The sequence below is a fragment of the Varroa jacobsoni genome, unplaced genomic scaffold, assembly GCF_002532875.2.
Source record: "Varroa jacobsoni isolate VJ856 unplaced genomic scaffold, vjacob_1.0 scaffold_202, whole genome shotgun sequence".
Classification (NCBI taxonomy): Eukaryota; Metazoa; Arthropoda; class Arachnida; order Mesostigmata; family Varroidae; genus Varroa; species Varroa jacobsoni.
Window position 1 is genome coordinate 58,445 of NW_019213104.1, and position 20,993 is coordinate 79,437.

Here is a 20,993-nt window from a genome sequence, read left to right on the forward strand (position 1 = left end):
TAATTAGATTGTCAAAGTTAGGTAGCTTAGCCGTTCACTGTAACTCTGCGTTCACTTGGCACACGACATACTTCGATGTGCATTTTTTATTGGGCCTGGTTGTTGCATGTTGCAACGGACTCGCTCTTCCTTCCTGACTGAGACAGTCTGACAAGTGGATCATGGCGCAAGCACATTGCTGCTAATGGCTTCCCTCATTTACGAGGACAGGTCGAATTTCGGTCGTTATCAGGTGAGGATGCCATGCGTCACGCAACGCAGTGCCCTGTAGACGTGCTATACCGACGAACATGGCCACCTATTCTATTGGCTCTGGGTTCGACTTCAAGCAATGTTGACGATATCAAATGTAAACTCCTTCCAATCCTGGTTTTACCGAAAGTGTCAAATTAGCGGCGACAGATTCCAGTCAACGTCCATGCGTTCAGTGACCCGTGCAGCTGCACTACCATCATTTAGCGGAATTAGAGTAAACAACATTACGTGCTCTAAAGGTTTGCAAAGCCAAGCGTCAAAAAGAGCCTTTGACCTCATCCCACTGAAAAAAACGCTAAATCAATATGTCGAAAACTCTGTTTACGATGCTCTCCGTAAATAGTAGGTGGCTGTCACTGCTTAATGTAAAAAGTGTGTCTTTGTGAGTGGTAATAAATCGAGAGCTGCCAGCATCTACTCGAAGCCGGGGTCGTTTGTCTAGTTTGGTATTTTTTTGACGGCCGTTTGGCTAACGGAATTGCGAATTTGGATTTATTGTGACATTATTTTCGTGACGTAATAGTTGACTTCTGGCAACTGTGGCAAGTAAAACAATATGAATGGCATTTTAAAAATCCTTGACCTTGGTGAAGGCATCGCCGTAGAAAGCCTTCGAGTATGGACAAGAGGATTTTTCGCCGAGACCACGAGGACATTTACCTCCGTAATCGCAAGGTATGCCATGGCATGTGACGCATGCTTTACACAGAACTGCCTTGCTATGATGTACGCATCTTGTGTACGTGATGTTGAGTACGCATCTTCTTTGTGGTGAAGTATAAAGTTGTACAAGGAACCGTGTGCAACTGACTATTCTAAACGGCGACTTGTTAATAGGTAATGTCCAATCCGACATCCTCATACTCGCATTACATACATCTTTACGTCTGGATTGTTTGGAGAATCCAATGTGGCTTAAGAACACTAGATTATTTGAGACATAATATTTTAATTGTGATTTTTTCGTACAACTCAACGTCAATCATACAATTGTAACGGCACTGCCTTTCCAGTATCGTATGGTATTAACCCTAAGCAATCAAGTCTGATACGACCGAGATATTTTAATGCGGAGAAATCGTATGAAGTTATTATGCTGAAATACTTATATGTAACAGATGCTTAAGGGGGTTGCGAAGTAAACATTATTTACAAGATTACATTTGTTAACTCAAGTAATGATTGCCAAGGTGATATAGATTTCCCTTCAGATATGGATGTTTAAGTGATGGGCCTATGTCGTAGAAGCAACTCCAACTCAATAATGCTGATTAAATATATCAGGCTGCTACAAGTGAATCCGATGGACTCCGAAATTGAATAGCTTTTGAACTAGTTGGGCTAGAATGATGACTTTTTAATCTGTGTTAGGGGGTTCCCACATGTAATTTTTCTTTGTATGATTTTTAGATAGAAATCGATGCTGGGATGTGCCTGCCCACTGGTTACCCTTTTTGGGGCATGGAAAATTCAGTGGCAATACGGAGTTAGATCCGGAAAATGAGCAGACTAAGACCAATCTTGGATATTTATTTGCTCAACCTAGGAAGCAACTGAGGCATTTGGCGATGAGGCCTGGCGCTGTCATCGGGTGAAGAGACTGCGTGCTTTCGGTCGTCGTGGCAATGATCCATGTGTCTTCTGAGGAACTTGAAATAGCGGCATTGATTGCTCCATTTTTGGTGATTATATCATCATGGTGAAAGCTACGTCATCACCTTACGCCCAAACCTACTCGACATTGCCACCGAAGACGGTTTAATGCTAGGGCGCCGCCATTCTCTTGCCTAGTGTCTCTCCAGCTGGCCATAAAGATTAAACCATGCTTGGTCTGTGCAACTGTGGGCTCCAAGCGGGCTTTTTTTGCCAATTAAGATTCTATAAATCGTGCAACTTTCATGCAAATACTCTTTTTTTTACTTGTTTATATACTGACTTTCTGCTTCTTTAGTGTTTGGGTTATAAATGTGTAGCATGTTACTTGCAAAATGTCTGCTTTGGCCGACAGAGCTCTTAGACCCGAAATTCTGCTTTCATGAAAAGCTTCGTCGATCGCGGCAAAGCATTTCGTACCTCGAGTCTCGACATTCAATCATGACCTCGCTGGTCTTTAGCATTCCGGTCTCCGTTATTAAAGCATCAGGCCTCCTTACCTAATGTCTTCACAAACCTTCAATGAATTCCCGCAGCGCTGTGGCTTTTGATGGACCAAAAACTCGACCACTGAGTGTTGAGAGTTCATTTTTTATGACTTATCGGAAGTCGATCGGAAGTTTCTAGAGGACTAGAGTATATATTAGCCATATGTTGTCTCCTAGCGGCATGTTTTTACTTTACTAACATCCGAATCAACGATAATCATCGCTCTTACTATATAGGGATACATTTTCAGTATGCGTCTCAAGCAAGATATCATAGCAAATCACAAATGATCAGATTCAACGGAAACATCATTTTCGAAATGCCCTGTACAATTAAACAAAATTAGCTTTGTTTGCTTACCATTTTAGTGTTTTAGGCAGACAAATTGTTTATCCAGCCTAGGTGGCTTACTTTTTCAAAGCAAAATAGCATTAGGAGCTACCAGTAATATGAGGCAGTTTTTACCTACATGAGATGTTTATGTAAATGCTATTATCTACTTTCAGAGTATCCCAAACGTTGCACATGTTTGTGTTTGAAATATGTGCTTTCCGAATTTTGTTATAATGGGAAAAGTATTTGCGTTTTTTTAGCTTAGCGTAGCTAAACGAAGTGCGTCTGATGCGGTAACTTGTTGTTTTTTTCGGAAATGTTGACATGATTCGAGAGATCGAATAGGCAGTAAGAGGTCTTGTGGTACAAGATATCGGCATTATGCTCGATAATTACTAGTGGAGAACGTATGTTGCAAACATCAAGTATACAAACGCAACGGATATCCACAAAGCTAATAACTTTCGCAGTAAATCACCATTTTCCGCCTATCTGCCATTACCGTCAGTTAGCTCGAACAGACGTTGATCGTAATGATCCTCTGCCAGAGGGGGTTAAATGACCATTCTTGTACGTACGAAAATCTAGACGAAATTGTATATCAGTGAAAAAACATATGTTTAGGAGGGTTGTAGTTACGTACCCACCTTTTATCATATGTATACGTATGTATATATTATCCAGCGTCTAACTGGTAGTATACGCCGTTGCGCAAGCTTTAGTCACAGCGATCTGGATATGTTCGGAAAATATGGTACTTACAGAACACATTTACTCTGTTTTGGATCGATTAATTATTATGTCCCATACGTTAATTAACTTGTCGGAAACCTAGTGCTAAAAGGTATTTAGTTCGTGATATGACCCTTTTAGGGGATTTTTATAGTGCCCTTTAATTTATGCATTCGATAATATTGTCACGACTATAATTTAGTTTTAGTTTATCAGCTTTAATCGTTTAATAGCTTCTTCTTGCTTACTTGTCTCATCTTCTACATATTTTTTATTTATTCCATCCTTGCAAATGAAGACGATCCGTTTCTGCTATTTTCCTTCGATATTTTTGCTATACGCTTCCGTATAACCTTCAAGATGGACTCATGGAGCTCTCTTGCTCACTTATGTACATCAACCAATCTTCACCTCAATGCTGGGTTCAATGGCTCAAAGTAGGAACATTCAGTAGCAAAAAATATGGCATAAAATGGTGTTTAGACTGGTCGCCGTTGACACTTCTGTTGGGTGTCGCTAGTACTGCTGATTACACCGACGTTAGAGGCGAAAACTGAAAACAAAGTCATCGAAAGTCGTCGAAGATTACGGACGCCACTATTGAGAACAGATGGCTGACGCAGTTGCTGCGACGGCTCTGCTATGGTGACGACGTTTTGCTGCTTACAGCGATGGAAGCCATCTTGAGTAACTGGCGACCGACGACTTCTGGCAGCGGACCTTTGCTCTACCCATTTTGTCACGGACATATTGACGATGCAGCTGGATTTCATGGTCCATCCTATCTTTGTCTCGACAAACTTCATGTAGGCACTCGCCCACGTACAACGCTGAGTACCAATAGTGAAACAGGACACTTAGTTAGTCTAATTGAACGCTCATACCAATATATAGTATTCTGTAGGTGAATGGTTGTAGGATGAGTGTAAATTTAGAGATGTAGACGATTTTTCGAAAAGAAAGTTAAACAACTGGTGTGGTTGACTAGATTCTTTGACACATTTAGAAAAAAAAATGGCTATATTCTATTCTTGCAGAAATGAAATTCATGCCTCAGAGCTGTTACTTGTATGGGACTGAAAAAACACGTGACTTGTAGATTTCGCAGAGATCAGGATGTCGGATGTTTAAAAATTGACTTCACAAGATGCGTGTTAAAAGCGGCAACTAACATTGTGATCGATGTGTTGACACTTAACGTTAATTAAGTCCCTGATTAATTAAATAACAACTTTGCAACTATAAAATCTTTGAGGATGGAGCACTCGTATTTAAATAAAAACATTAGTTCATAAAGGCTCGAAAGATGCCAAGAAACTTTTCCATTGAGTGGCTTACACTGAGTGAGTTAGAAAAACTTTTATAGGGAGGATTTTCAAGTTTTAACATATGTTACAAGACGATTACGGTGAGGTAATAATGCGCACCACAACGTCCCTTTATGGCGAAAAGGGTGAGCGTGCCACATACGACACTAATAAGACAAATCCTCACAACACTGACCTCAGATAAGCGAGCAGACCATTATGTTCATCCTAATCGTTAAAGCTGTTCAAAGCAGAGATGGCAAACACATAACGTTTTTATTTTTAATTTATAATTTTATAATTTATATTGTGTTGCGGAAACCTAATTTTACGCATCGGGACCCTTTCCATTTAAAAGTAACCAGCCCAAGACATCTATTTTTCTTGCCCTGACAAAATTGACTAGAGATGTACAGCGTACGTACATGAAATAAAAACGAGAAAAAAATAAGCAGAAATTGTGCAGCAGAAAAGTCTAATCTACTAGTATAATGTTTAATGTTTTTGATATTTCCAATACTTACTTCATATTTGTGTTTGTCATATATATATATATAGATTAAATCGCTTATTTTGTTTCACGTACTGCTAACTCTGAGTTACGTGTACAGCTCGTAGATCCGTACAGAGAGCATCCGGATCGCTCTACAACACGTGTAGCCTTTGATCTCGAGTAATCAGCAAACAGGCTAAAAAAAGCTGATGCAGCATAAGTGTGTATGTCTTAATTGTCAGTTCAACTGCTAGAAACAACTAGCAGCGTCAAGATGCGTCTTGTATGTTACCTTTATCTGATTTTTGTAATTACTGAACTTCCGATCTACCGCATCTTCTGATAAGACATTCACCTTATGATTTTTTTCAGGAAAATATATTGTTTTTGACACATTAAAATAAAACTGTAATTTTTAATATGGAGTAGAAAAAAAGTAAAGACCTACTTGACGCTTTATTTGAACGTAATTACGCACGTAACAACGCACTCTTATGCTTAATAGGATCGAACTAAGTGCGGTTTTGAACAGAGTCGCAACAAAAGTATATATATGTATATATATCACTATAGAGAGGCCCACAACCATTGCACAGCTTGAAAATAGTTTTGGGTTAGTAGAACAGCCATTCGGTCAGAATATTTTCTTATATATGTCTAAAATGTTACTTGGGGACCTCTACTATGGATACGTTGCACAGTTGGGTCCGCCTTTTATTACAATCATTTATGCGTTTCCTGCTACTTTATCAGACGTGCATAAATGAAGACCCCTCAACTATCCCAGAGACCTGTTTCAAACTGTAAAGACTTACGTAGAAAAGATTACAATTCAAAATACGGCCGGCTATAGCGAGAGACATGTGTTTTACGTACTGACCAATATGTGAAAGCCACGCATAACAAATACATTAGGTTGTAGTTATCACTTCTAGAGTAATCAATCGCGTTTATTTTTGCAGTGTTGTAAGCATATTACTGGTGCCAATTTGACAACTTACCCTATTTGATTCACATGTAGCATTGACAGTACCACAGTCGAGGCCTGTCGTATAACCTTAGGTTAGGGAACGTCGATGCCTACTGCGACAGTGTAAACACTATCCACTACCACTACTAAATCGAATAATCGCATATACAAAACCTCCGCATTACAAACGCTAGCGTCTTTCCTGCGAGACACAATATGTCTCTGCGAGATAAACAGGCACGACGCGGGGCAGACATCTTCCGCCAAACACACCGACCGAATGAGAAAAGTACGCCTGTATTTCACGAATTAGATACAATTAATATCTGTATACATGACTAATACCGCGAGAATATGAAAAGCTTCAAATGATCAGTGAACGGGGCCATGTTGTAGTAATAGCCATGATACATTGAGCCCTAACGGACGTGGAGGTTGTCGAAAAACAGCTTAAAAAATTTACCTGTACTGTTAGAGGTGAGTCGCTTGTAAAAGCTATACGAGCGTTTGTATCGTTCCATTGTATGCGGTGAGCATCTAGTAAACATTAGCTAATCGATTTTTTACATATACTAGTATATAAACGAGTCAAAACAGATAATAAGGGACCGGTAATTACATTGCGTAAAATCGCAAAAAATGAATAAACAAGCTTCAGCTGATTAATAAATTGTGTTTACCTTTAGAAAATTATTTCCTGTGGAATTCCCCATACACAGAAAAATAGAACTGAATGGAGAAAGGTCGTTCTTCTTCATAGTCGGAAATAAGATGAATCTTTATGTCGAAATCGTTTAGTTATTGATAAATACATAAGATTCGCGCATAATCTTCTGTGTACCGGTTTGGCTCTTTGTTTGAATTCAGTGATATCGTAAGTAGGGAAGAGCAGTCTGCTTAGTAAAAGAAAGTGAAGTTGCGACAATAGTGAATATTTCCTATGTGTAATTATAACATGATCTTTTTGTTTGTCAAGTGACAGAAGCGATTCGCGAGGTTGTTGCTCTTTATGCAAAGTCTATATAATAGAGACCTAAATCTGTCGTTCCCTGATGATTTAATGCTTCGTTACCACACTGACTGCTATCGCAGGGAGGCGTGAAGTATTACTAAAAGAAAGTTTTCATCAAGATTGAATTGAAAAATCATTGTGGGGTGCATTAATTATTTTATTAATTTACATAGACCCACGGAACGCGATGTTGTTGGCCTATGGTGCGGCTTAGACCTGGAAATAATTCAATTTAGGATGTGTGGCATAGTAGTGGAATAGATAAAAGTTTAAATGACCTAATAAACTAAGTTATAAGCCAATTGCCGGTAAAGTTAAAAAAGTAAAAAGTTGTGACTCCCGATGAATGACGCAATCGAATAAACTCGAAAGTAACCATGTTTCACCCGCGACAGTATCACTCGCTTTGAGATAAGTCTGATGTTCCTTAAGTCGCCCAGGCTTCTGTGACAAATAGCTATTTAAAAAAAGTTAGAAAAAATATAGTTATCATGACCAACCCCAAATAAAAAGTCAAAACGCTGCCACAACTTCACTGTACTGACGTGTGCGTTCGAAATATCAACATAGCTAAATATTTTCAACGTTGAATAACTACTTCTTTGTTTATTATTTTTAAAAGATAGCAAAAAAAGTTAATCTTTAATTCGATCGCTATGTATCGATTAAGTAATGATTTAATGACAAAAGCATCTCGTCCAAATTAGCAACGGAACCTGAGTGTTCGATGTAAGTACTAAGATTGACATCGTTTTGCGCTGAGTGAAAGATGCATTGTATATATAGTCTTCAGATTTCAGACGAGTAATTACCTAGATGTTATAATTATAACATCATGAAAACCTTACATCTTGTGGCTATACAAAAACCAACTAGAATTCCCTCTTGATAGGAATAACAATAGTTGCTATTATTATTGTTATTATTATGCGAAACAAACCATGTATACACCTTGTTTCCAGCTCAAATACAGAATATGCCTCTCACTAAACTGGGTTCAATCACACTTTGTTAGCCCGAATTGATTCGTATGCAATGGGCGACCCACCCTGATTGAGACTGTTTCATTGTTTCGAAAATGGTGAGATTTGGCCTGTCTGTGGCACGATAATTTATTTTCATTACTTTCGTTGTTGTCGTCGTTTCGTCTGCTGCTAGCGCCGATGCCTAGATAACGCAATTTTCGTTCTCCTTATACTATCGTCGACCAAGATGCTGACGGCGACGACAAAGGCTTCTGTCGGGTGGCAGGACGTGGTAAGCAGGCCGTCGACGCCGATGCTACTACAGCCGAGACCGGCACACAGCGCCTGCAACATACTACCAAACGTGGTTGAGACAGACGAAAAACGTATCACTAACGAGGTCAACGATTTGATACGAAAACGATAAATATTAGACGTGCGAATATCGCCTGCGCCCAACGAAACAGGCAGATACACTGACAACGAACAGAACAGGTTCAATTCTTTTTCTGCCACCACCGATTCGGCTTTCGCATCGCTGCTACTGATGCTTGTGCTTGCTATTAGCGCAGATACGCCTGTCAGAGTCGTAGTAGAAAATTTTTCTAAGTTATGCCGGTCATCGTTTCTACCAGGAGGCCGTGACCCATCCACCGAGACGACTAAGAACGACCATAGATGTCGTTGTTGTCGACGACAATTTTTTCTTTAAATAATCTTCGCCCTTTCTCATGTACGAATAGAAGTTTTCACGATTTCCAACGCGGTAAACGAAGTCTGAATTTTGGTATCGCTCGGATAATGTATGTAACTCTATTACGTTCAACTGTCGGAACGACTAGTACTTCACAAATAGTCTTCCCATAGAAAAGTACAATATTTCGCTCACTTTCCTTTTCAGGTCCACTTCAGCTCCATCTTGTATGTACAGATATGTAACTAGCCCATCATAAGTTGCTATACTATGCATGCGTCAAAGACATGCGATGAACTAAATGTCTATCGTAACCATTATACATTAAGCATTGTTGATATTCATTTGTTCTCCTAATCTAGCGCATCCACATTATCCTCTGATCTACAGTGATGTTATTGTCTTTCCTGTAAATACTTTAATCTGTACTGTAGCTATTCTGAGCTTAAAATTTTTGTCAACATGACCAGACCCAGCAGGCAGCGATTGTTGGAACTGCGCATTAAGTGGCTTGTTTTTTTATTTGGGGCTGTTTGTCCACGCAGTTGCAGGCAAATGGCATTTCATGTCAGTTGCTTTAAGCATGCCCACGCTTACTGTTAGAACATCTGTGAGGTCAGATTTATTAAAGCGGAACACGTAAAGTCGACGTGAAGCTTCCATAAAGGAGCACTTTGTTGTTTAGAAACCGCAGTGTGATTTGAAGCAGGGCAGACGTCGCGTTTTATTGATAATATTTTTATTTGGCTACAAAGTGACGCGAGTGTGAGCTGCGACAATGAATGTTGTTTCTTGTAAAATAATTGCCGAGTTAAAATTCATCTGTATTACATTGCTGCTGCCATAGGTCGCTGTAGGTTTCGTCGATGAGTATCACTTAACAACAATAGAAATTTTCTGCTTCAAAGCAGTTGACTAAGTGATACATCTTTGAAATGCTCGCAGATGTAATGTAATTTCATCGTTGACCCTTTAGCAGGATGCCATTGTCAATTGACAAGATGCCTTGTTTTCAAAATACCGACAAACTCTATGAAGCTATATACGAATAGTATTTTTCGCGTGTTACATGTCATTTAGAGTGGCTAGTCAGTCTACATGTGGTTAGACAGTAGTAGCCTGTGGATACTTGGGCCCTTCCTTTACCTTCACGATATTCGAGCTAGCTCAACATGTAACTTTTTGGCCACACTTTAGTCAGTAAAAGGTTTTCGTTCAAGTCCTGCTTTATTACCGACGGAGGTCATGAGCGGAAGTAACTCCTCATACGGGGTGCTTCTTAAGGCAACGACAAAAAATTGTTTACACTTTTGAAGGTGTTTGCTCTTTCAAAAATGTTTATTTTCTAGTTTAAGTTATAGCGAGAGCATAACAGACGCGTTACTATTTTTCGGGACCTTTCACACTGCTTATGGTGAATTAGGTTATTTCATCTATTATTTTAGCCAGTGCCCGAATTGTTATGAGTTCTCTAAGATAACGATACACAGCATTATCTTGACAAATTGCCTGACGAGTTCCTACTTGGTTTGTGTATCGATTAAGCTGTACGTAGTACGAAAGGGCATCTGGCCGTCTGCAGGTACCTCCCTGCAACAACCCAGCTAATGATACGGCATTCCGTTACTAAAGACGACCATTTAAATTAAATTTAAAAAAAAACATTTAAATATACCATTGAAATAATCTATTCCTAAGGACTGGGTTAAGGATTAGGCTAATCTACAGTGGTCTTAAGGAACGAATTTGTGTAAACGAGCAATTGTGTGTTCGCAAGAGTACAAGCCATACAGAAGCTTTTAACATATCATTCCGTATTATATCGTAGTATTATGTGTACCGAAACTATAAACAAATGACTGACGAAATGGATTAACGTCGAGGTTGGCACTTAAATCGTTTTTTTTTCTTTAACTGTAATAATAATAATAATAGTTATTATTATAAACCACATTTTTTTAAATTTATTGTACAATACTTTATTTTCATTGCCCCCTATTTTGCCTCTCATTTCAATGGTTTCAGTATATCATATTATTAGAGGACAAGCGTAAATATGCTAAATCCATAACGTTAAACACAAACAAATATACCTATTCTAAATCATTGACATACACATACTTATATCAGCATTTCATATATTGATCAAATACGAGACAATAATCGTCTGACATCATCGTAATCCTTTTGCGTCAACCGGATCTGAATCGATCAGAAAAATCAACAGCAGCTCAGCTTCGTAATTCGAACTCAATAAAAAGCTGACTCTATGTTGACCCTAGAAAATAGAATAGAGAGAACATTGATTACAGCATTCAAGTACACACAAAAAATATGTACGCCTCAGTTTCTGGAAGACCTTGCACGCATAAAAAACCCGTGCATTGTCAGAGTTCAGTATTATTGGGTAAAGGGTGTCAACGTATTTTCGGTTATGTTGAAGTATTTTTCATGCTATCTTGTGGAACATGAACGACTTATTGCAAATATTACCAATGGACATTACCAAAATCCCATTACTCACCGGAATCAATTACCTTAAAAAGCTCCGCTTATGTAGCATTCTATAAACGCTATTGACAAAAAATGTATATATATATATATATATATTGTTTTTTGTAAATTTCTTCAAATACTAATTCAGCTTAATGCTAACTGTCACATGGTTAAAATTTGTAATTAAGCGCAACAACTCTGCGCTATTCGGTGCGAGTACTAAGATCAGCTTTGTTGTTAAGCTGCTATATATATATATATATATATATATATATATATAAAGTTGCCACTACATGAATGGCTGATACGAGACAATAGTGATTCTCACATACACACAGAAATAAGACGTATACGAGGGACTCGAGGTGTTTTGATTGCGGTACTTAATTAGCGCATGACGTCAGATAGAGGTGTCCGAAGTTAATCGAGTGGTTTAAATGAATTAATTTATTTAAAAAATCCTGTTTTAGCTGTTAGTTTTCAAAACTATTTTTAACAGCCGACCAAAAATCTACTAAGTGTTTATCTAGTGTAGCTATGTATGTTTTAGTTGGACGCAGTACGTTTGAAAGCAGTTTCTCTGCTGGAAAACTTGGTCCTATTTAACAGCTAATTACAAACTTCCAACGTTCATAGCAGTTCAAAATCTGCATTCGCAACATAGATACAACCCACGAAAGTCTGCATGTACCTCACCAATGGACTTCACTAACTCGATTCAATATAAGAAAAGATACAGATGGCTCCGTCTTTATTATAACTATTTTCATGGCTTTATCGTCACGTCTGTCAACTTAATGTGTGCTTGAATTCTCGCTCAGGCTCATTGATCGGGATTCAAAACAGAACGAAAGGTATCAAATATTTCTCCCTGGTTCTTAGTTCTTAAAATTAAATGCCCCGTCTCTCTGCCCTCTTCTCTTAAATGTACGCTTCAAAAATGTTCTATATTTTATTTCACCGCAATACCCTACATAGCCATCAGCTTCGTCCTCCCGCCCCAGGCAAGCCCTATAAAGTGCAAAAGATTTGCTGTCTATATATATACATACATATAAAGGTATGTAAAATAAGAGCGCTAGTTGGAATAACCCCAATGAGGCACAGCTCTTCGTCAACGAGTAATAGGTAAAAAAAAAGAAAACTAAATATAAAACGTAGATAGGTCGCCGGCGACAACGTTGTCAGCTCCAACGTCTTCTTCTATTAGAGAAAAGGTGAAAGCATTCCAGTTCACTTCAGAAACGTCGTAGCAGCTCTTTCATAACATTTGAGTGTTACACAGCGCTAGTACGGCCGCGCGTAACTTTAAAGGTGGCAGTAGTCCTTCAAATGCTGTGGATCTCCTGTTTTTTCTTGATTTTCTACAGCTTTTTCTACTTCTGTTCGATTTCTGCCGCTTCGGCGACGGCGTTGGCCGCGTTTGTTCTTGGCTCTTTTAGCTGTTAACGATGGCTTCGCTCAACTCGGACATCGGCTGGCGGTCGGTGTGCGTTTCGTCGCAACCATCGTTTACAGGCCATTTGCGCGCGAGTCTTGATCGAGCGCCTATTCAGCCCAATAGCAATACCACCAGCAGCAGACGGCAAGCTAACAATCGTCCGATCAACGGCGTGGTTATATATTTCGTACTCGTCAGATCTGGTCATATCCTTTTGGCCTGGCTTGAACCGTGACGCTGCTGCTGTTGTTGTGACTAGCACGACGACTATTACTACCGCTATGGATGGCTCAAGTGAAGCTACCGATTTTTTTTTTACTTGGTATCCTATAGGGCGTCTCGGATCATCGGCCGACGTTACAATCGACGACGAAGCGACAGGCCATCGTCCCGCAGGCTACCATTTATCTACTTATTATCTGATGTGTTCGACCGCTCCTAGCGGTACCCAACCCTCGTAAAATAACTGTCTCGGGAAAACTATCGCTCAGGAGAATAACAGACTTCAGTACGTATTCTGTCACCGTTCCATGTGCAGACATTTTCACACCATTAAAGTAAACGTTACTTGTTTGTTACATATTTTATGTGATGCTGAAGTTCTGTAAAATGGACTGCGATAAAATACCATTTACATCTACATACATATTTGCTGAGAAACCATTTACAGTTTTCACTTTACGAAACCTCATCATACCTTAACTGATATGATTTAGATGACAAAATCATTCAAACTATCGATATATAAGGATCTTAAACGAAGTCATAGGCGATTCTCTACTGAATTCCGCTTATAATAAAATATCAATGTTTTGTCAAACAAATTATTTACCCTAGGTAAAAAAGCGCTATCTAACTTTGCCTTTCAATGTTACCTTCGCCGTATTGAAAATATACCGTATAAACGAGCGTTTTCGTCCATAAATCAGGGCATCTGGATCAACGAAAAAAAAAAAAAAATGGTTATCTAAAATCAGCATACTGGCTCATAAATAAAAAGATCACTTAATTCCAGTTTATTGCCCTAAGCGGCGCCTAAACAATGATGATACCAAGTCAGATTGAATCAATTAAACAGTCAGCTAAAACGAAAGCGCCACTAAGAACTTGGCCCAGTGGACCCAAATATGTCGACACGTGCGCGCGGTTTACAAGGATCTGGTCGTTATGGGACATTTATTCTAATTAGACACTTAACTAAAAGCACAGACCGAATCATCCGCTTGTTATTATGCGAATTTCGTATTTCATGTGTTTAATGCCGTTGAGAGCAGAGAGATAAACGTATTGAAGAAGTGCGACTTCGGAGCGGCTCATTTCATGCGTTGGACCGTTTTTGTATTTAGATGCACAAACTTGGCTGTGTTAAGCTCTGAAGCTAATCTGACTACTTTCAAGATTGACATTAAATAGATCGAAGTGATTGTGAGCAAAGACTTAGATCATTTAGCCGTGATGGGTGTGTGAGAATCGGCAGGGCATTTTATTAATCAAAAATCTTTTCACTAGAGCGCCTCAACTTCCTTTTGAAACATTGGCTAAACCAGGTCGGGTAACACAGTTCTAGACAATTTTTAGGTGCGTCATGGACGCCTACAGTTTCGAATAGCAAAAGAATTACAACAGATACGTATCTTTTATCTGAGGCCAGATTACTAACGCAAATATCTTTCCTACATGTGAAGCATCGAAGTGAGCATCTTATCCGGGTTAATCCTGCAAAACGTTTGTATCAGCAATGAAAGTGTTGGAACTCTCGATTTTCGGGCCAAATTCCTTAGCGGCTAGATTCAGTGTAGCCCGAACTAACCGTTCTCTCCCTTTTTGCATTCATCATCATAAATCATCGGCGAGTTAACGATCATCTGGAAAATACGAGAACTGTGCAGTGTCAGCGTTGACATCTGCCTTCTTATCCATTACCAGCTTTGCTGGAGCAAGCAGGCCAACGCTGCCTAGCCCACCTCCGCCTACGATAAACGACATTTTTTAACATTTCTTACAGCATTTGTTCCCTTTCGTTTATTTATAATACTGCAGTCGTAACGTTATGTGCGTGTGCACCTTCTGATTGTCTTCAAGCGCTTCTATTGAGCCCTCGTTGTTGTTATTATCGCTTTACCCGTTTGTTCTCCTAAAAAAACATGGAAAAAAAGCTGAAATAAGACGGAATCTGGGAATTTTAATGAAAAATGAAGCGTCGACTGTGCGGCTGATCCTCTTCTTGCTTTTACCATTTATCGTTTTAATTAGTAATTCTATTCGCCCCTTTTAGCGTTTTAGATGTGGCTTTCGTATCGTTACTCTGGTTTAGTGAAATACATTCATAGTAAAAAAAATCATTAGCACATAGACACAAAGTCGCCATCTACCTATACAAGACCGAAGCGTTGGTAAGCCGAACGGGTCGGCGTTTTCTTTCTTCTAATATTAATGGATGAATGCTATGAACCGTGATACCAGTATATTTGTGGTTAACAAATAATTTTGACAGTCAAACAAAGACTGACATTCCTTGTGTGGATAGTAAACAGTTTCTCGACAATCTTAGTGTAATCTCAGTTATTTCAACACTTGCGACATGCGACCCGTACAACATCGGGGTGACGGGCACACTTTGAGTGTGCCGCTTATTAGAATTCGTCCTATATCCCTAGCCATTTTGCAAAACAACTCATATCTCTGCTTCCTGGATGACGTCATATAATAATGCGTTGGGGTTTATGTGGCCGAGGCATTTACTAGTTTTCGTTGACAAGAAATTAAGACAAACCGACTGTTTCGCGGTCTCTGTAGGAATCCTGTCCCTAGCAGTCCATCTCTGGTCGCAAGCGTCTCATATTTAGTACAAATGGAGTAAATGATCGTGCAGATGTCCGCTTTCGAAATGTGTCGAGACACCCAAGTTTGCTTCCATATGGGCTAGTAAAATAAATGCGATCAGTATACTGGTGAAATCACTGACATGGACGACATTTCTCAGAGGAAGAAAATACAGTGCCGAGTTGAAATTGTGCGCACTCGTATCGCTCATCTAAATGATGTTCAGTGCTGCCAGACCATATCACAGGATAAGTGGGAACATAGACTCTACGATTCTTGGAAAGAGCGATAATGTGGTCTAATGTATACTTTGCCCAATAGTGAATCATTTTCAGATAAAAATTAACACAGGATTTTTTTTTCGTTCCTTGTCATATCCTTTGGTATTAATCAGATCACATCCTTCTGATATGATCTGATTAATTCCTGTTGCACATATAATAACATGCTAAGTAGTACCGTTGATATCTATTTTACCGCAAGACAATTTTCCTATTTTTTTTTCACAACGACTGCTCGGGTATGTGCCTACGTCTAACGGTCCTGTTTCGACCGATCGTGGCATTTACAGCGGCCACTACTAATACACTTGACGACATTTTTAGCCAGAAATGCGGCATCATTTTGATCATCAGATTGAAGTCCATGCTTTCACACATCCTACTCACGGAGACTCACGCTGTCTCCACGTACATTTATATGGACGACGTTGAGACCGGGCTTATTCATAGCACAATTGACTGGGCTTCAAGTGTACGGACGGCGAGTTCAGAAGGTCACTGCTTGAGTCCACAATACATCATACACACAATTTCAGTGTTAATAATGAAAGAGGAACTTCCTTTCAGCTTCGAATAACAGTTCTGAGTTGTTGTATGCCAGGCAAATGGCTCATATTTTTTCCTTTTTTCTTGATCTCAATAGAAAAAACAGCTTGTTAGAGCTATTCACCTGGAGACGACATTTCCATTGGCAACCAGGGTACAAAGAAATATAGAGAGCAATCAGAGTGAACTGAATAGAAGCATTTTGGTAGTCAATCAAATGTGGAAAGCAATTTACTTAGGTCATTCCTCAGATAAATTCACAGTATTCCTGCTTATCTGACTCAGTTTGTTCAGGCTATTTAAGTGATAAATGGTAATGCACCGAATTCTCTATAAAAGTTTATTAGATAGCAATAGGTGATAGGTGTACGTGGACGTCCACCTTAACTTGCTTGCCCGAATATACCCCAATAAAAATGTACTGTATGTATATATATAGTGTATACTATACGCTTAATTTTAATAGTACTAAAGCCGGTCAAGCATATTCTTCGCTATATAAGACAGAAGAGGGGAAAGCGTAGAGTGGAATATGTCTCCGGGCTCCAGTACCTTCCGACATGTTCTGAGCATCTTCAGAAAGCCTGCTTTTAAACATCCAAATGCTGCTGATAATTACCACTTCGTCTATGTGCATATGGACCGCCTAGTCGATCGCTAGCTGTTGCTATCGTCCATCGTATTTGATAAGATTTTCAGAATAGATGGTGTCAGTAACTTATCAGACATAGCATAACAAAATGCAGAGCACAATTAGACGACAATTATAGTAATGCTTATATAATTATTATTAAGTCATCGACGTCCAGCCTCCTGACTGGCGGTGGGATTAGCAGCAGCGATAGCAAGTTAATAGCTAAGGGCCAAGCGACCGAGACCTGCGACGACTAAGGACTAATAAACATGAAGAGACCGACACGCCACGCATACGCTCAAAAACAGGCCGAGAAACAGAAAAATCGAGAAATAGTGGTGCCTGCTGATCCTCTTCTAGGACTATTAGCAGTAGTAATAGGCATGCCGATGGCTACTCATAACATACATTAATGATGTCAAACGACGTGATGAGGGTAGAGTTTTTGTACGAAAAACTCTACTATTTTAGATAAGCGTTGTACTTTATTTTAATTCATTTTATGGGTCATTCGCTGTCGAATTGTTCGATTGTTTCTCAGTGTACGCATATCATAGTTGAATATAGAGCGGTAATATTATTACCGTCCTGTTGTCTGCTATCCACCTAATTGGCCAGTTACAGATCAATCTGATACAGGAAGAATAGCTGTTAAAAAGCTGTCAGGGTTAACCACGCTGAGGTTTATTTTCTGTTAAAGTGCCTAGACAGTAGCTTCATTCGTTCGAAACGAGTCCTTTTTTCGTTCACAGTTCGTAATAAAAGATATTACAGCCGCTCAATCTCCCCGGAAACATTGATCTCCACTCAAGTAGATCGATGTACAAATACAGCTGCGCCGCACCTACTGTGTACGACTGTGATGTATGTAATGAATAATATATTATTACATTCTTATTAGAGTGAAAACTAGCACTTCATGGCTTACTTAGGGCACACAAAGAACGACACAAATAATTAACTCTCATTTACACAGGATGGATACGATGAAGAAGCTTCACAGCGAGCGAACACCTCAGTTGATAACAAACAGAAAGATACACTGCCCGTACCTTTCGGCGAAAACAATGGTTTTCCAAGTCCAACTAGCCAGCGTAAAGGACAATGGCCGTCTCAAAACCGCAGCAACTATATAGTCAGTCTAATAATATAATAAAGAAACTATATATAAGTACATCCCATTTTACCTTATTGGCCTTCGAAGTCAAAGCGATAACTGCGGACCGAATAATCCTCTCTGCCCACGAAACGTTGCCATAATGTTCGAATTTAATTAGGATCACGTGTAACGATATCTGCAAGGCAGGCTTCTTAGGAAATAGTCGCTCGTTCTCATTTGAGGGAACGATCTTGGCAAAAAGAGTCCGTAGCGCTCGTGAAGCGCGTTTTTTCATGGTCATCTTGGGGTCCATTTGAAGCTGCCAAGAGACGCTTGTTGTCTGACTGATGTGAAACCCTTCAGAGACGATACGTTTGCAGTAAAAAATAACGTCTAAAGAAGCGCATTATCCAGATAGAGCCCACTGACATTTCGTAGGGGACTGTATTCTATATATGAGTACTGTCAAAGTAGTGCGTTTGGTGGTCATGGGATGTAGAACTGAATGGACATTATAGTTACGCGAGCAAATAAAAGTGCTGCGTAGTGGGAAATAAATTCCCTTAAAATCATTCGTCCACGGAAAGGGTTCACCGTCCTATCGAGGGCGACAGATACATTTTTATGATTAAAAGCATCTCTCTCTCTCGACAACAACCAGCTCCATGTTTTCGCGAATAATCGCGCCGTGAGCACCTGTGTTCTGTGCGGGTACGCGGCGCCAATGGCGAAGCATCTGCAGCGTCATTCTTCGATACCAAAAGTAATAGCTTTGCTTTTCTCTTTTTTCCAGTTATTATGTGGATTCTGTGTCTGGGTGTGTCATTCTCGATCGTGGCCTGGTGACAAGGCCGACTATAAAGAATGACGGTCCTTTGAAATGACGACCCTGCATGAATACTATTACCCGCTTTGCCAGACTTTCGAATTGTAATCAGTTGGATCGAGATGAATAAATGATTACCGCTCCTCCGCTACCGCTACACAAATACAAATCATTCTGTTTGTTTTTGTTAGTATAATGCATCCCTGCAATATTAGTTGGGATAGAGCGTTGAACATCCATTTCGCCATCGAGAGCTTCTGAAGGATATAGAAAAGACGCGTAACTAGAAGATCGATGAAGAGCTTGGGAAGAGTCGCCGCAAAATATCTTTAAAGAAGGATTTTTTTAACTCAGTCAAGAGAATGTGTTGTTGAAGAGAAGACCCGCTTCCATGTCGTTTCTTTACCGATTTACAATACTGTGCCTATTTGGCAGCTGGATGATTTTCCATCTGGTAAACCTTGTCTGCTGTTTGTGGAAACCTGTGGCACTGTCGGACGAAATGATCGAAGATAGAATAATTTTTGTCTTCGCGTTTTACGCACGGCGGCGGATTATAAAATACCGTTGCCGAGATATAAAAACCCATTCTGACTGTACAATTTATAGCGGGGCCGTGAATCTCTGTTCTTTTGAAATAGCCGTCTTGCTTTTTCAATTGGAACATGAAAAGCAAATATATGCAGATACGACAATTGAGCAGTTTATCCTTGGCTGAAAATCACGCAATTTCAAGTTATAAAATAGCGTCTAACAATGATGGTTTGTTATTTTCGTCGGTTTACTAACGAATTGCAAAAAAATAGAACTTGTGTGCTTTATGTCTTAATGCGATAGGAAATTAGCTCTATGATACAGTTTCCACTAGAACGAATGGCCAGCTCTCTCTCTCTATATATATATATATATGGCGAAAAAAACAGAAAATAGCTCATATCCTTATCACTAGAAACTGAACCCGAATCATTAGCTATGAGAGTACATTTTTCTTTCGGATATTGCTATAGTTTTTAACGCATAAGCTTCATATGCGAGCAGAACCTTTAAAAGCAAACTCACGGAATACTGCTAGATGAAAACGAATGTCGGCTATCGAAACATTTCTATTATGAATTTTATATTATAAATTACCTCTAAACCCAAAATGTTTCGAATTTCGCGCCCAGTATCTCCATGAAATACTCCATAACTCATCCGACTCCCCAGCACGAAGCGAAACTAGTGAATACCCTCTAAGCTATCGCGAAGGCGTGTTGATTACATAATCTATGGCGCAGCCGTTATCTGGAAAGCATCACGTGTGCCTCTTCAACCTGACGCTGGCTGCTTGCGTTCCACTGAACAGTCTGAGTGTTAGCGCGCGAGCGATAGCGAGAACTTGCTCGGCTTCATAGGCGTACGACGTTGTGACAGCGTACGACCGTTAGTATCATCGGCCTTGCGGTCTTGTCCCGTAACATCACTACATTACGCTACAGGCAACAACAAACCGTCGATGTACAGAGTGTGTCTGTATGCAAGCATGTACTCGTAATGTATACAGGTCGCTAGTTCCATGACTGCGCAACATCTACAAGCGACAAAGAGTCCGGTTGAAGCCAGCGAAGTTTTCTCCAGACACTGGACCTAGATCAATCGTGTACTAGTTAAGAAGCAGTACTTTTAATGTTGCGTTCGTCTTGGAAACGAAAAAGTTAGCTACACTTATAATTGAAACTAATGTTCATATATGTTCATACATGTTCTATATGTTCATAGAAATGTATCGAGTCGCAACGAATTCGACCAGTGCAGTACGGCTGAACTTCATTTCCTATATTTTAAGTCCGCCTGAATTTTATGTCCTATTGCCTATCACTGACTGCCTTCTATACCCTACACTATTGGCGTTTATAGAGTTCAGTGCTCATAGATATTGAGGGTCTCCCATTAAGTGTTTAGGTT

At 39.6% G+C, this 20,993-nt stretch overlaps 1 protein-coding gene across 3 annotated transcripts in view; it reads left to right on the forward strand.

Annotated features, from left to right (window-relative positions):
• Ncc69 (sodium chloride cotransporter 69) overlaps nucleotides 1-20,993 on the forward strand; it is a 57,287-nt gene that overhangs the window by 2,395 nt on the left and 33,899 nt on the right. Inside the window, exon 1 of one of the 3 annotated variants that reach the window (XM_022855357.2) lies at nucleotides 141-930. The exons of 1 other annotated variant lie outside the window; for it this stretch is intronic. In XM_022855357.2, coding sequence (XP_022711092.1) covers nucleotides 812-930 — 119 coding nt within the window. In that variant the 5' untranslated portion in view covers nucleotides 141-811. Of the gene's footprint in view, nucleotides 1-140; nucleotides 931-13,177; nucleotides 13,349-20,993 lie in introns of those variants that run through there. One more of the 3 variants, XM_022855359.2, reaches the window with a different exon arrangement.